This window comes from Seriola aureovittata, chromosome 11 (genome assembly GCF_021018895.1).
Source record: "Seriola aureovittata isolate HTS-2021-v1 ecotype China chromosome 11, ASM2101889v1, whole genome shotgun sequence".
NCBI classification, from domain to species: Eukaryota; Metazoa; Chordata; class Actinopteri; order Carangiformes; family Carangidae; genus Seriola; species Seriola aureovittata.
Window position 1 is genome coordinate 11,640,366 of NC_079374.1, and position 13,780 is coordinate 11,654,145.

The 13,780-nt window shown below is 39.9% G+C and overlaps 1 protein-coding gene across 1 annotated transcript; it reads right to left on the minus strand.

Moving 5' to 3' along the window:
* Positions 1–3,850: 3,850 nt before the first annotated feature.
* Positions 3,851–13,562, minus strand: lrrc58b (leucine rich repeat containing 58b). Its single transcript, XM_056389906.1, has 4 exons — positions 12,839–13,562; positions 6,679–6,807; positions 6,279–6,556; positions 3,851–5,742 (listed from the first exon to the last, which is right to left on the minus strand). Exons 1-4 carry the CDS (start codon positions 13,294–13,296, stop codon positions 5,549–5,551), a joined length of 1,059 nt encoding a protein of 352 aa, XP_056245881.1. The 5' UTR covers positions 13,297–13,562; the 3' UTR covers positions 3,851–5,548.
* Between the last annotated feature and the right edge of the window lie 218 nt (positions 13,563–13,780).

Genomic DNA, 13,780 nt, shown 5'->3' on the forward strand with positions numbered 1-13,780 from the left:
AAAAGCAATAACCGCCGAGCTAATCATCTGTCAGCTTATCAAAGATAAAAAAGCTCAGAGGTACAGAAATGGTTAGCATCTTTAAACATAGCATTTTCACTTGTGTGTTGAGGTCAAATGACACCACGTTAGCACGCCACCGAAGGACTGTTTGACTGTTGCCAGCTCTGTTACACCCAAAGCGTGGCAATCACTCTCAGGTTTCCTTCAAGATCAGGTTCAAGATAGACTGCACCAGCAGCAGGTGGACTGCAGCGACGCTCACATTACCGAGAGCTTGAATATTTTATCTTGGTATATGGGGCTGTTATTCAAAAAGCAGGAGTCAAAAAGCAGAAGCTGCCGTATGAGAGTGAACTGGATGTAACAGGAAACATGTCTTTCAACTGAGGTTACCAGGGATCAATTTGAACATTAAGATGTTATAATTACCAAAACACAGGTGTCTTTTTTCTGGACTAGCATTTTGTGCACACGTATCAGCTGGAAGTCTACCAATCCAAATAAAAAACAAGCAAAGTTTTCAAGCCAGTGACACACTATTTCCTGTTGAGCCGCTCCTGACAGGCAGCACCAGTGTTTCCTGACATGGAGGCATCTGCAGCTGTGATTCAACATCTGATCACAGTGCCAGGGAGTCCCACCATTCTGTAGTGTTCGAGACTGTGTGGGTGGAAAAGCATTGTTCTGCATCTCCAACCGCTTCCTGCCCAACACTGTCCTTGCCAGAGCCTGGACGCTCCCTTGTGACATGCCCAGGTTTGCCCACTAACATACCCAGAGACAAATCCCTCTCTGGAACGCTGCAGCTCCTCCTGCAGTGTTGCCATGGACCTGGATTAGCAGCGCTGGATCAAAGCTCCCCAGCGGGCTCCAGTCATGGTGTTTCTCCTGAAGGCAGTGATTATGATAAATGTAGGGGCAAAGCATCAGCCTCCTCACTCTATTTTCAAAAATGTGTTTTCCAGTTCAGGTAATGAAATTGCAATTGTATTGCAACTGATGATACAAAAACTGCCACATAATGTGATATATGACTCCATGGAAGAGTGTCAGTTTTAAAGACCGTTGATGTAGAAATATGCTCTTCATATGCAATTTAACATTATATATCATGAAATATAACAACAATCAATGATTTACTGATGTTGTAATAACAATTATTACTGATAATGTCAATTGAATTCACAAAAGTGTAAAAGAGTAATTATGAGTTGAATGCGAAAGTTCTTTTCAGGTCTTTATGAAACCTTCAAGAGTAGTTTGACAGAAAAATCTTAATTCAAGTGCTACTCACTATTTCTTTTTCCAGAGTTTTCAACCGTAACTTGACATAACATTAACTTAAAGTCAACTTCTCTGTGTTTTCCAGAGCTTCCACTGGTAAGACGCACTAGCTGTGTTTATGCAGAGCTTTCAGCCCTAGTTTACATACTTGCATTTTGTGGTGCTCTAACAGCAGTTGGAGGTTGTGAGCTTTTTACTGAACTTCCAACAGTATTTAACACAGGGTCCACTTATTAGCGTTTCTGGATCTTTCAACCATATCTTGCAATCCTCCTCATGGAGCTGGTTCATCTGTTATGGGGAAGACCTACAGATGAGTCTGAAAGCTCTGGGAAGAGTTGAGGAAGAGCAAGAGATGTGGTTGAAGGCTAGAATTGTTACACCCAGGGTGTCACAGAGGCTACATGTACCACATGAACTGCAACATCAGAAACATGGTTTCTTTCAATATTCTGGCTTAATAAAGGAAAATTTTTCTTACATTTTAATGTTATTACAATGGCAAACAAAGAGTCTGTGTTGATCAGTGAATAAGATAATAATGTGGTTGTGGTCAAGATTTACTGTGACATTAAGTTACGGAGGAAAAGGAATGGAAAGGGTAAGTACCAAAAGTAAGTTATTTGCCATGGTTATCAAACATAGTTACACTGCAGTGGATGATTATTCGCCCACCACCTCTTTCCTTTCCCCCTTTAACCACCTCACCTCCATCACCACCTCCTCCCCTGCTGTGGACTCCAACCAGACTTTCTCCATGTGGGATTAGCAGTGCAAAGACAAGGTTTGATTGTTGCGAGTGTGTGGCTGTCGTATGCAAAGGGTCAGCCGAGTGTAAATTTGAAACTTGTCATGTGTGAGGTCTGGCATGCATGTTAGTGCACACTGGCCATACTGTGAGCTGATTTGGGCTGGTATGTCTCTGACTGAGGGTGATAAGAGGCTTAGAGTATCAAAAAACCTTTATGTCAAAGCACTTTGCTCTTTGATCCACTGATCAGCCAGGACACTGTATGTATTGTTAACAGTAACTGTGAAGGTTCGGAGACTGGAGCCCTGGTGAAATCCAACCATGTCAACTATGAGCAACATAATCACACAGTGGTGTATTTACCTTGCAGAGTTGCAGACGTCTAACACAAAGACAGCATCTCCCTTCGTTGAGAACAATCCATTGTCAAATCCTGGTTTAGAAAGCCCAAATTCATGACTGATCTTCTTTTGTAGGACTCAGCGGAACCTCAACTGAAGCTGATTTGACTCCTGAGAGTTGGTGACAGCTACTCTCCCCATCTGCCAGTCAGAAAACTAATTTCTTCCAGTTCGTCATGGTTGCATCAGAGTTGCATCTCAGGTTGCATTTGTGACAGCATCCTCTTGTCTAACGTAGCACGCTGTGTGCGGGTGCATGCTCAGCCTTAGGTGTAACATAATCTACACAATCTACATATCAACACCATGTGCTGCAGTGTTTCCTAGGTGCCTGCTGTTGCTAGAGGGGTCCCGTGTGCACATGTTTGAAGGAGAGTGAAGAAAGAGAGGAGACACAATGCAAAAACACAGGAACCCAGCTGTGACTTGGTCAAAGACCATTCAAAACAAACAAAATATGTGAAACTCAAAGCATCATTCTTGCCAGCCAGGCTGAAAGAAACTGAATGAGGCTGAATGAGATAGGAACAGAGAGTGTGAAAAGAGAGAAGAGAAACAAAATAGTGGCTCTTGGCAGGTGATGTTGGAGGATTAGCAGATTGTGTGAGGCAGAATGCACTCACCCTGGCATCTCTTGGTTCTGGGTTGCAGAAAAGGTCTCTCAGCATTCACTCCTCCTTCGAATGAAGTCACCTTCATATGCAAATGAAACCTGGAGACATTCAAACTACAAAATGGTTGGACTGGTCCATGTAAACACACACACAAAAACAGACACTTGAAACTCTCCAGTAGTTATTGTGCATCTTCTGTGCGCAAAAAAAAAAAAAGATCTAGAATTACCGCCTCATGGTTGTGCGCCTCCGCCAAACAGTCAAGTTGCAGTTTACATCCATGTCTGTCCAGACTCATGTATATTGTGAAGACTTAATGAAAAAATAGACTAAGTGTATTTTTTGATTTGTGATAAAGGGATATATAAATAAAGTCAATTGAGAGAAACAAAAAACAGTCAAATTCCTTGTATGTGTTCACATGCTCGGCCAATGAGGCTGATTCTGATTGAACACAGAGTTGTAGCCATGAAAGTAGACGATGTTTCAAATCTTTATGATGCAAAGAAGCTACAGATTCTGAAACATGGATCCTTAATGCACATCTTCACACCAGCAGCACATTAGCACACATTAACATCTGACTACCAAATTCTAATGAGTTCATCCTTGAGTCCAAGTGATGGTCAGCGGTGCGGAGGGAAAACACAAACAAACTCTCTGTTTACATATCTTGCCTTTTAGCAACTGCCGTTAAAAACTGCTAATAAAATTGTAAAACAGAATAATGATGCTGCAAGCTGCTATTCTACATAACAACACACATGTGGCTTTAATCAAATTACTCAATACCAAGATTTTAAAGATATTACAATCAGTCTTTATTAATGTTATATATACTGTACAGTCTACATACATTATCTGAAAAGGGGAAAAGTACATACAATCAATATATATCAATATATTTTCTGTTTGAAGTGCCATCTATTTTGCAGGTCATTTAAATATGCGTTTAACATTTGAAAAAGGATTTGTATAAAAGCAGTTCATTTTGTTATAAAAGGTTACTTCTTCTCTTTATTATTGTTAAGATGATGAGTACAAAATCACTTTTAAAAAGGACTTTATAATCCAGAATGTTAATCTTGTCACATTGCAGGGTGCATATATCACATTTCTTCATACCGTTTCATTGTGTTAGAAGCCACCATTAGTAAGGCACTTAAATGCTCGCATATAGAAGCTACTGTAACATTGAGGAGCGTTCTTCCGTTTTCTAAACACTAAAGCTCTAATGTGAAGAAGTTTTTTTCCTCTGCACTAATGGACACAAACTGTCTGGGAGGCTGTAAAACCTCCCAGCTCTCCACACAAGCTGAAAGACGAAGCAGTGATGTAACCAGGAACAGAAACACCGTCTTCTCTGTTTAGAGACGAAGACGAGTTTCTGCCTCAAAAATAACTCTGACTTTAGGCTCCAGTCACACACATCTATATGTTTATTCCCAGAGAAAACTGACAGCCATGAACATAAACATGAAGGCTGCCACTGTGTTTTGCTGAATAGCTATTGTTTCTGAGCTAACACAGTGAATGGTTTTCCCTGGTCCACCCCACATCCACTTCCTGTGAGTAAGGCTGGACAAGCATTCTTCCACATACACATATAACCCTTGTTCTGGGTTAATTTATAACAACTATGCCATCATGGCATTCAAGGCTGGTGTGCACTGAACACACTGCTGAAAAAAAGGATAAGCCTTGATCTTTTAATATTGTGTGGGTCAGACCAACTACACCACACACAGTGTAAATAAGGTCATCTCACACCTTATACTCATTTAATTTAGATCACTGTAGTGTAAAACTAGTGATGCTGTTTCTGTTGACATGCTTAAGAAAAGCCACAGAATTTTTTCTTACTTAGCATAGCAGCTTTGATGCTCAATTGGTCAAAGAACTACAAATAAAAGCTTGCTGTATGTTTCCAGTAGTTGGACAAAAAAACGCTTTGTTCAATTCAAAACTTTCAGAAAATACAAAATAATGTGCTGCAGTTACAAAAGAGCACCAGGTGTAATACTAGAGATAAAGTATGCTTCATTGGAAAGGAAAAGAATCCTGCTGCTCCTTATTTGTTCACAGTCAAAACCAGAGTTTTACTGCCCTCCTATGCTCCACCATGAGACCAGCACTTTGATGGAGTCATGAGTGGCAGAATGGATTTATGTGGCTACAAAAGGAAATAATTCCTTTACTCATGTTATTGGGAGCGACGTGATTGGAGAGGGCACAGATTTCTTTCCAAAAAATTCCATAAAATAGAGTGTTTTCTGGGCCACAGTAGTAAGGACCACTCTCTCACATTTTGTTTGTTTAAGTGGCTATATGTAAAACTTTTATGCGAGTGTGTGTGCGCAATTGTGTATGTGTATGTGTATTTATATAATGCAAAGTCTGACAGCCAAGTTCATGTCTGTATAAATGCTGAACACAGTGATGGACTGACAAGGCTGGGCTTGGGAGGAGGGTCAGAGGTTCTCCTCTGTGCCATACTATCCCAGAAGCACCCTCTGCAGGCGGTCAGCGGGAACGCTGCTCTCATCTTCCGACTCTGCGTCGCTCTGGGGGTTGGAGCTGCAGGGAGAGGTGCACTCTGGAGAGCACAGGTAGTGCATGAGGGGCAGCCGGTACTTCCCACAGAAGTCCACAAATTTGATCTGGCGCACACATGAATCAAAGTAGACGCCTGGAAAAATGGAGAGAGTGAAAAATTAAGCTGGGTTCAAGTGGCATGTCAATGACTTGTATTGTTCTGCGTGACACATGTATATACATCAATGTTATATAACATTATTTATACATCAAATCCTCGTCATAAACTCAGATGTTGGTTAGACTATAGAAGCCAGCAGGAAACAGGAAAGGGCAAGACAAGTACAGGATATACTATCAGTGTTTCCCAACCTGCAGATCAGGACCCCCACAAGGTCACAAGATAAAACCAGTGGCCAACAGATCATTACCAAAAGAGAAAAACAGAAAAAGGAACATTTATGATATAGAAGAAATTTTTTCTTACATCTAGGCCTTTTTGTTGTAAATTACTGTAATTTGTTTTACTTCTAAGACTATCTCTAAAACACATACACAGAAACACATCACACACTGATGGAAAAATGTCAGCGCTTCATTAAAAAAAAAAGAAAAAAATTCTAACTTACATCTCATACATTAAAACCACTCAACATAAATCTGTGTTTTTTCTCAAACACATCGTCTTACCGGCACACTTGGGGTTGGGGCACTTGCTGGCGAGGTCCAGGTAACGCAGCAGATTTGAGGGCAGGTCACAAGGGGAGTAGGGGATATTTCGGCTCTTAACTGTACGTCCTGCCAACTCTAGCAGCGAGGGGGGGTCGTAGATCATCTCCTTAACAAAGCGCACCACCAGTGGGTTGCCTCGGAGGCTGAGCTCCTGCAGGTGCACCAGGCTGAGAATCTCTCTCGGCAGGTAAGTGAGCAAGTTGTTGTGGAGACTTAAAGATCGCAGCGAGTAGAGCCTGGAGAGAGACAAGAGAGTGACTTTGCTTCCATCTGCAAAATATGACTACGGGAATGTGCAAGGGCAATAGCACATACAAGTCTAGCTTATATATAATCAGTGGTGGGGGGCTGTAGTTACCTGGTGAGCTGTGGGGGGACACTTTGGATGCGGTTGTCACATAAGACCAGGTAGCTGAGGTAGGGCAGGTTAGCCACTTCAGGAGGAATGGCTGAGATGAGGTTTCCACCCAGATACAACAGCTCCAGACTGACAGAAAAAAGAGACAGAGAGGGTTTATTCTAAATCAACACGTTTAAAATCTACTGACTAATATCAAAGTACAATTTAACAGTGATTTTCATACACTATTGAAGTGTGATTTGGTTCTACATGCTCCAACCTTTTTTGTGTCTGTCTACATTTGAATTCTGTGTTTTTCTTTACACTACTAATTATATAAAGTGGGTATTGTTACAATATGATGCATATTGATATAGGAATTTTACACAGGGTCAGTTTTTTACTTTTTTTCAGAAGGTTGGTCAAGTTTGCATCTACACCACTTCCTGTTGGAGTGGCAGACGTTGGCCATTTTATCCAACTTTTCTGCTTGCTGAATATGTTTTCACACACACAGTTGCAGAATGTGTTGTTTAATGGTACAGCTGACTCAGGCATGTGGGGGCTGTGTTTCCTATGGAGTCAGCCTTAAAGTGTCCGGTAGTTGCTAGCATTATGTTTATTTTCCTACTAAGCATAAATGTGTGAATATGTATAATTCATTAACTTTTTTTTGACTGTACTTCACCTACTACTGGTTTGGCTAGATAGAAGCTTAAACAGATGCCAAGTCACTTTCATAATCTTCCATTAAAATTAAAGTCATGGTTGGATGTGTGGTTTTTAGGAGGTTAAACTTCAACATCTGCAGGTTGCACTTACATTGGCTGCACTGTCAATATTGTGGTACATGTGTTTCTAATTCAAGGGGTTAAGAAGCCATAAAGGGGAGTTTGTTCTGGCCAACAAAGCTGAGTGGTTCCCTGTTAAAATGTAGTGCAAACCACAAGGGGGCGCTAAAGATGCGTGGTTTCAGAGTTGATATGGTTGTGCTTGTGTTTCTGTGTCTACACATACAAAACATCAAAAAGACAAAGGAGGGGGGTGAACAGAAGCTACAAGATGTCCAGAATTATCTCAGATCATCAGGAAATTTCAACCAGCCATGACAGTGGAGCTGGTATTGTTTTCACCCTTTGAGTCTGTGTGTGTGTGTGTGTGTGTGTGTGTGTGTGTGTGTGTGTGTGTGTGTGTGTGTGTGTGTGTGTATCAACATGGGAAACTGTGGTCCAGGAGACACCTACTGTAGCAGGGACTAAGGCTGAAAAATATTATCGAAATCTGTGCAATATCCAAATCGCAAATTGCAGGAGCTGCAATGTTTTTGGATAAAGCTAAAATGTGTTACAACATACATGAGTGAGCCTACAAATCATATTCTCCAGATGTAAGGGAGCATGCTTGTTTGGTACAATAGCCCCCCCCCAAAAAAAAAAAAATCACATCATCATTTTTAATTTTTTCAGTGAAAATTAAATGCAAAAATGACCACTCCTGGGTCCGAACATCTACATGTTGACGAGAGTCATGGCTGGAATGACTCCAGCACAACATGGTTTGTAGTTTGTATTACACATGCATTTATGCATCATCCTCTCACAGGACAACAATTTTGAGATAAACTAGATTATCTATGTGTTGACCTGCATCAAATTTTAGTAAACGGCACAATTGATATGTTTATGTTTGTATTATTAAGAGAACAAAGGAACCAGGTAGGTTAATGGGGGTATGGCGTACACAGGAGGCTAATAGGGAGTGAACCAGAGAGACGGGGAGAGAGCCATGGATGGCTGGTCAGCGAAAGTAAGCCATCAGGCCATCTGCCTGCTGGAACTGATGACACAGCGACTGCGAGACAGGAAGCCATTATACTGTCCTTGGTGGCTGAGCACTGAGCAAGCCCCTCTTTAGTGGGAATGGAGACATTCAGAGTCCGCTAACTGCCCTCACTGACACTGTGACACAAATCAGCCACCGGAGATTAAGAATGGTTGGTTATGGGTTGTACCAAGGACGATACACCTATCAAAATTTTTTCACAAGCAAGCAAAATTGTAGCCTTTTTTCATAAAAAAACAAACAAAAATAAAAAAATAAAAAAATAAAAAAACAAACAAACACCAGTTTGAGGTTTATTCTCTAAACACATCAAGACAGGGGCTATATAATATCATTTTGATGTTATATAGTACTTATACATGCTTGGACTTTTTAATATTTTTGGATTGAAAATAAGCATGTTTTATAACACTGACTAAGAGAAAACTTCTTGAATGTCAAAGTGAAAACTATCCCTGGAAATGTATCCAAATTACAAATTTCAAACAGGCCTTTATCACCGCAGATGTTTGGACCTGTCATAGTAGAAAAAGCACATGTGAGAATAGATTTAACAATATCTTTGTTCTATTAAAATGGCCCATTAAGTCATGACAGTGTGACAGTGATTCAGCATACCCAATGACACGACCATGAAACTGAAGCAGCTAAATGTAATTCAACCATCATTTATTTTATTATTTACAACTATGATATGTCAAATTGTCTCCTGAGAAGAAGTCGTATTGTTTTTGGAGGATGTTAAATAGGTGAAATTAAAATCACCTATGTGTAATCTAAGAATGACAATTGATTAAATACACTTGTACCTGGTTAGTTAATTTCCTGACAAAACATATGCCATAGTAATGCCCAAGGACCCTTTGAGGGAGCTACAGGCACGTAACTGACATGGAAAACACTGTGTGCATACAACAGCTGTCGCCCAGGTGCTTCAGCAACTGTTGTAACTTTAAAGCATAGGCAAAAGGGAAAACCACTGTTAATGAAACAAAGTAGAACAGGGTTCTTAGGTCTGATAAGACCAAAGTTGAATTTGTGCTAAATGCGATGATACAAAACACCAATTAACCAGAAACAAATCACCCCCACCATGAACATCATGCTGTGAAAGGCACCAAAATACAGAGAAATTGTGTAGATCCTTCTGCTTTAATTGTATAACTGTCCCAAACACAAAGTCTAAGACACACTATGACTTAAAAAAAACAATGTCCTTGAGATTTTTAATTATGCAATACTACAAGTTAGGTTTGGCATACTACTTGGCATACATAACTTGTTCTTAATTTTATAAAACTGTTTTATAAAACAAGTATCACCTCCTGCTTGACAAATGTTACAGCATGCCAGAGACTGAAATTAAGCATGAGGAAAAAGGAGAGCTCAGCAGAGTTTATCTTTATGTCAAGCTGACCTAGCTATGCTTTTCACAATAAAGCCCATTAGTCTTAGTCTGCTTGATAAACATCCCTCTGGAATGGCAAAATTATACTCTAGACCTCAATCTAGTCGAGAATTTGGAAACTGCTGATGACTTAGTCACCACATAACTTGACATGACTGAGCATTTTTGTAAAAAGGAATGGGGGAACACTGCTGTGTCAAGGTGTGATAGGCTGACATATACCTATCCACATAAACTCAAGACTGTAAATATTGCTGGAGGTGCCTAGACAATTCTTACACAGGTAACATGTAAAAAATAGGCGAGACACCAAAGCTCTAGATCACATGATGCAGCAGAGAGGCATAACCCATACCAAGACGTTCTATTTATTAATATATAAAGTAGTATTAAAAGAAGTAAAGTAGTAATAGTATATTAATTCATATATTAATTTGGTACTTAAATATTCATTTGTATAGATTTTTTTGTGCAGACAACTGACCAGTTCCAAGGAGCAAAAATGTAGGTTTTCTAGCAAATCAAGATGTCAAGTGATTCTAAGTTTAGTGGCCCCTTTAATCCTCTGCCTCTTACTCACGTCACTACTGAATTAGCCACACTAGTGTTGTTGAGTGTGTAATCAGATGAAGATGGTTGGATGTTTGACCTTTGGCCTTTAAATTGTCACTGTGACATGCTACTGTTAAACTCAGGAAATTATATGGCCTATAGCTGGCCTCCTTTCTCCGTCAGTTTCTTCAAACATCGATCTTCTGAAAGCTTTAAAATGACTGCTGCTGCTAAACGCACATAATTACTGCTGTTGTTTTTAAATTAGCGTCTTTGTTCTCTAGTCTGTTTAGTCATGGCTCATGTTCTTTGTCCTTACTTTGTATTTTCTTTACAGAGGATTGTTAGACATACTGAGTAACTCTTTTCCTCACCTGTGTGACCACATGTAATTTTAGCAGTGTCTCAGCCTTTATTTGCTGCAATGTTTTGTTCAATCACTTTGAAAATGTTTTACTATAATGAACTTGTTTCAAGTGTATTCTGCATTCCTGTCATTAGTAACTACTGTGAATTTGTATATCTCCAAAACCACTCCCTCTCCCGGATGGTTACTGGAACAGTTTAAGAAAACAATTATCCTACAAACACTATGAATCATGATGTTTACAGGACAGACTGACTGGAAATGAACATGACACAATAACGTGTAAAAACACGTCAAAAACAACAGGTTAAATAGGTGGGTCAGCTCCTATGACTCATGTGAAACAGCAATTTAAGTGTGACTAAAGTGGGTTTACAGTGCGTTCTATGACCCAGCTGATAAAAAGGGATTCAAAGCAGATGCAGCTTACAGATAGCAACTGCAAAAGTTACAAGCTGGCTTGATTTTAAATGTCAGGATGAACTTTGTTGTTGATGTTGTTAATACACAATATATCATTTTCTGCCACAAGGGGTCTCTCAATCAAAACTATAACATGACAAGTAGGTCAGTGAGGTCATGAAGTAGTGTGGTATCATTCCAGTTGCCAATCACTGCAGGCAGCTTCTCCCAGTTATGATTCATTCAGTGTCAATGGAAAGTTTTTGCCAAGAGCCGAAATTTCTGAAAAGGTCTCCTGGTGATTAAATCTGTTAAGAACTCTGAATAGTTAGTAATTTCACGTTAAAAATAAGTGTTTCTCTGACGCAGTTCTGCAGATACAGGAAGCGTGTGCTTACTTTGTTTCTCTGGTAAGGTCCAAGCATCCCGTGATTGTGAAATGAAAATTTTGACTGTGTCTTGCAAACAACCATAACAATGACACGTGAAACAAGGGGATATGATGTCATTGGCAGGTGACCAAATGAAACGGACAGATACATTGATTAAAATTAAAGATTTCTCTGTGTTTGATAACTGATGGAATCATTTGGGATAATGTAAGTGGACAATGCAAAAAAAAAAAAAAAAAATCTATAACATAGGTCTAGTCGTTTTAGACATTTTAATGTGGGAAAGTTACATGTTATACCTTTAAAGATGCCTATCAGTTTTCAGGAGCACATGGGTTGTATTCAAAGTGCTTATTTTGATTGGCCAACAGCCAACAAAACCCAAAGATATTCAATTCATTAGGGCTGCAACGATTTTATTTTCATTATCGACTGATCTGTTGATTATTTACTCGATGAATGCCTTTGTCTGCCAAATATCACAAAAAAAAAAAAGTTTTGTCACATGCAACAAATCCTCAAATTTGATAAGATGAAGTCAGCATATTTGTTCCTTTACAAAAATGACCAAAATGATGAATTACCATAATAGTTGATTATTTTTTGATGTTGAATTATTGTCATTATTTATTAATCTGGTTATTTGATGAACGTCCCAAGCCAAAGACATTCAACTTACTATTACAGAATGAAGAAAAGCAGCAAATATTCATAATTGGGTAGATTGAACTAGGCATTATCGGTTAATTATTGCCTCTGTTACTTGCAAATGCTTGATTATCAAAATGGTTGATGATCGACTAATCACTTAAGCTGGTCACAAAACATAACACGTGAAAAATGATTCGAACAGATCAACTCAATCACAAAAGCTTCACAAATTTACTCTGCTAAAGATAATTTAACAACAGGTAACCATAGCAACAACACTTGAGTTCCACACTACGTACTAGTGAACTGGCACGAACCACAGGCGAATCCGGCTTCACACGATATATTTACCATTAAATAATATTAGTTAGCTGCTTCGTCTCCACACAGACCACCACCAGTAGCCTATATGTGGTTGTGGGACATCGCCGAGCAAGCTTCAGAGAAAGTTTAGTTATTTGTGTGTACATTACGTTAACTGACATTGACTCCTCGCTGGACTTCTCGTTGTTTATTCTGATGCTGCTAAATTAGCTAATCATTACAGATTGTGGTATTACCTACCTGGTTAGATTTTCTATCTCTGCGGGTATGTTTTTCAGTCTGTTTCCGCCGAGTGAAAGCGACTGCAGACGCAGCAGTTTCATACACTGAAGTGGGATCTCCTCGAATCGGTTCCCACTAAAGTTCAGCACCTCCAGCTGCAGAGAGCCGAACTCCTTGGGCAGAGAAAACTCGTCCAGGCGGTTGTTCTTGGCTAATAGTGTTTTCAGCCTGGTCAGTCGCGTAATGCCCTCACAGATGGCCGTCAGTCCGTTGTTGCTTATGTCCAAAAACTCGAGGTTGCAGAAAACGCCGACCGACGAGGGCAGCGAGGCTAGTCGGTTGTAATTCAAGTACAGCTGCTTGGTGTCCCTCTTCCTCTCGTCGCTGATACTGTCAGCGTTAAAAGTGTTTAAACTCAAACGTGAAAAATCAAGGACGCCGTCGCCTGCTGCCGCTGCTCCTTCGTGAATCTCCATTTTAGCAATTTTAGCGTGAATTTAAACTCGGAACAAAGTCCTTACAGAAGTTTTGCTGTAGGCTGAACGCCCCCGTACCGTGAGTTAGCTCCAGGACTTGTCGTCTATTTTCAACGTGGAGAACGAATTTACTTCTATGCATTCGCCCGAAACATTTAACTGCATCTCTAGTGAAAATCTAGGTCAGTAATTTAGTTCTGAGGACAAGCTACAGTTGCTACACGAAACTACACTGAATGTAGTGCAGCTATCCCTCAATGTAGCCGTCCTTTGAGGGGAATGTTTGCTTCCATGTTTAGAGATTGGCTAATTCTTGCGACAAACCCCGCCCACCCAACCATTGATTGGTTACTCTCCCAATCTGTCATAATATAAAACTAATTAAGAGATTTGTAACAGGTTTATTGCACCGTTTATTTACATTTTATAGCCACACACTGCCAAGTTGTTGGGTGTAGTTGCGACGATTAAGTTTTTTAAGTAT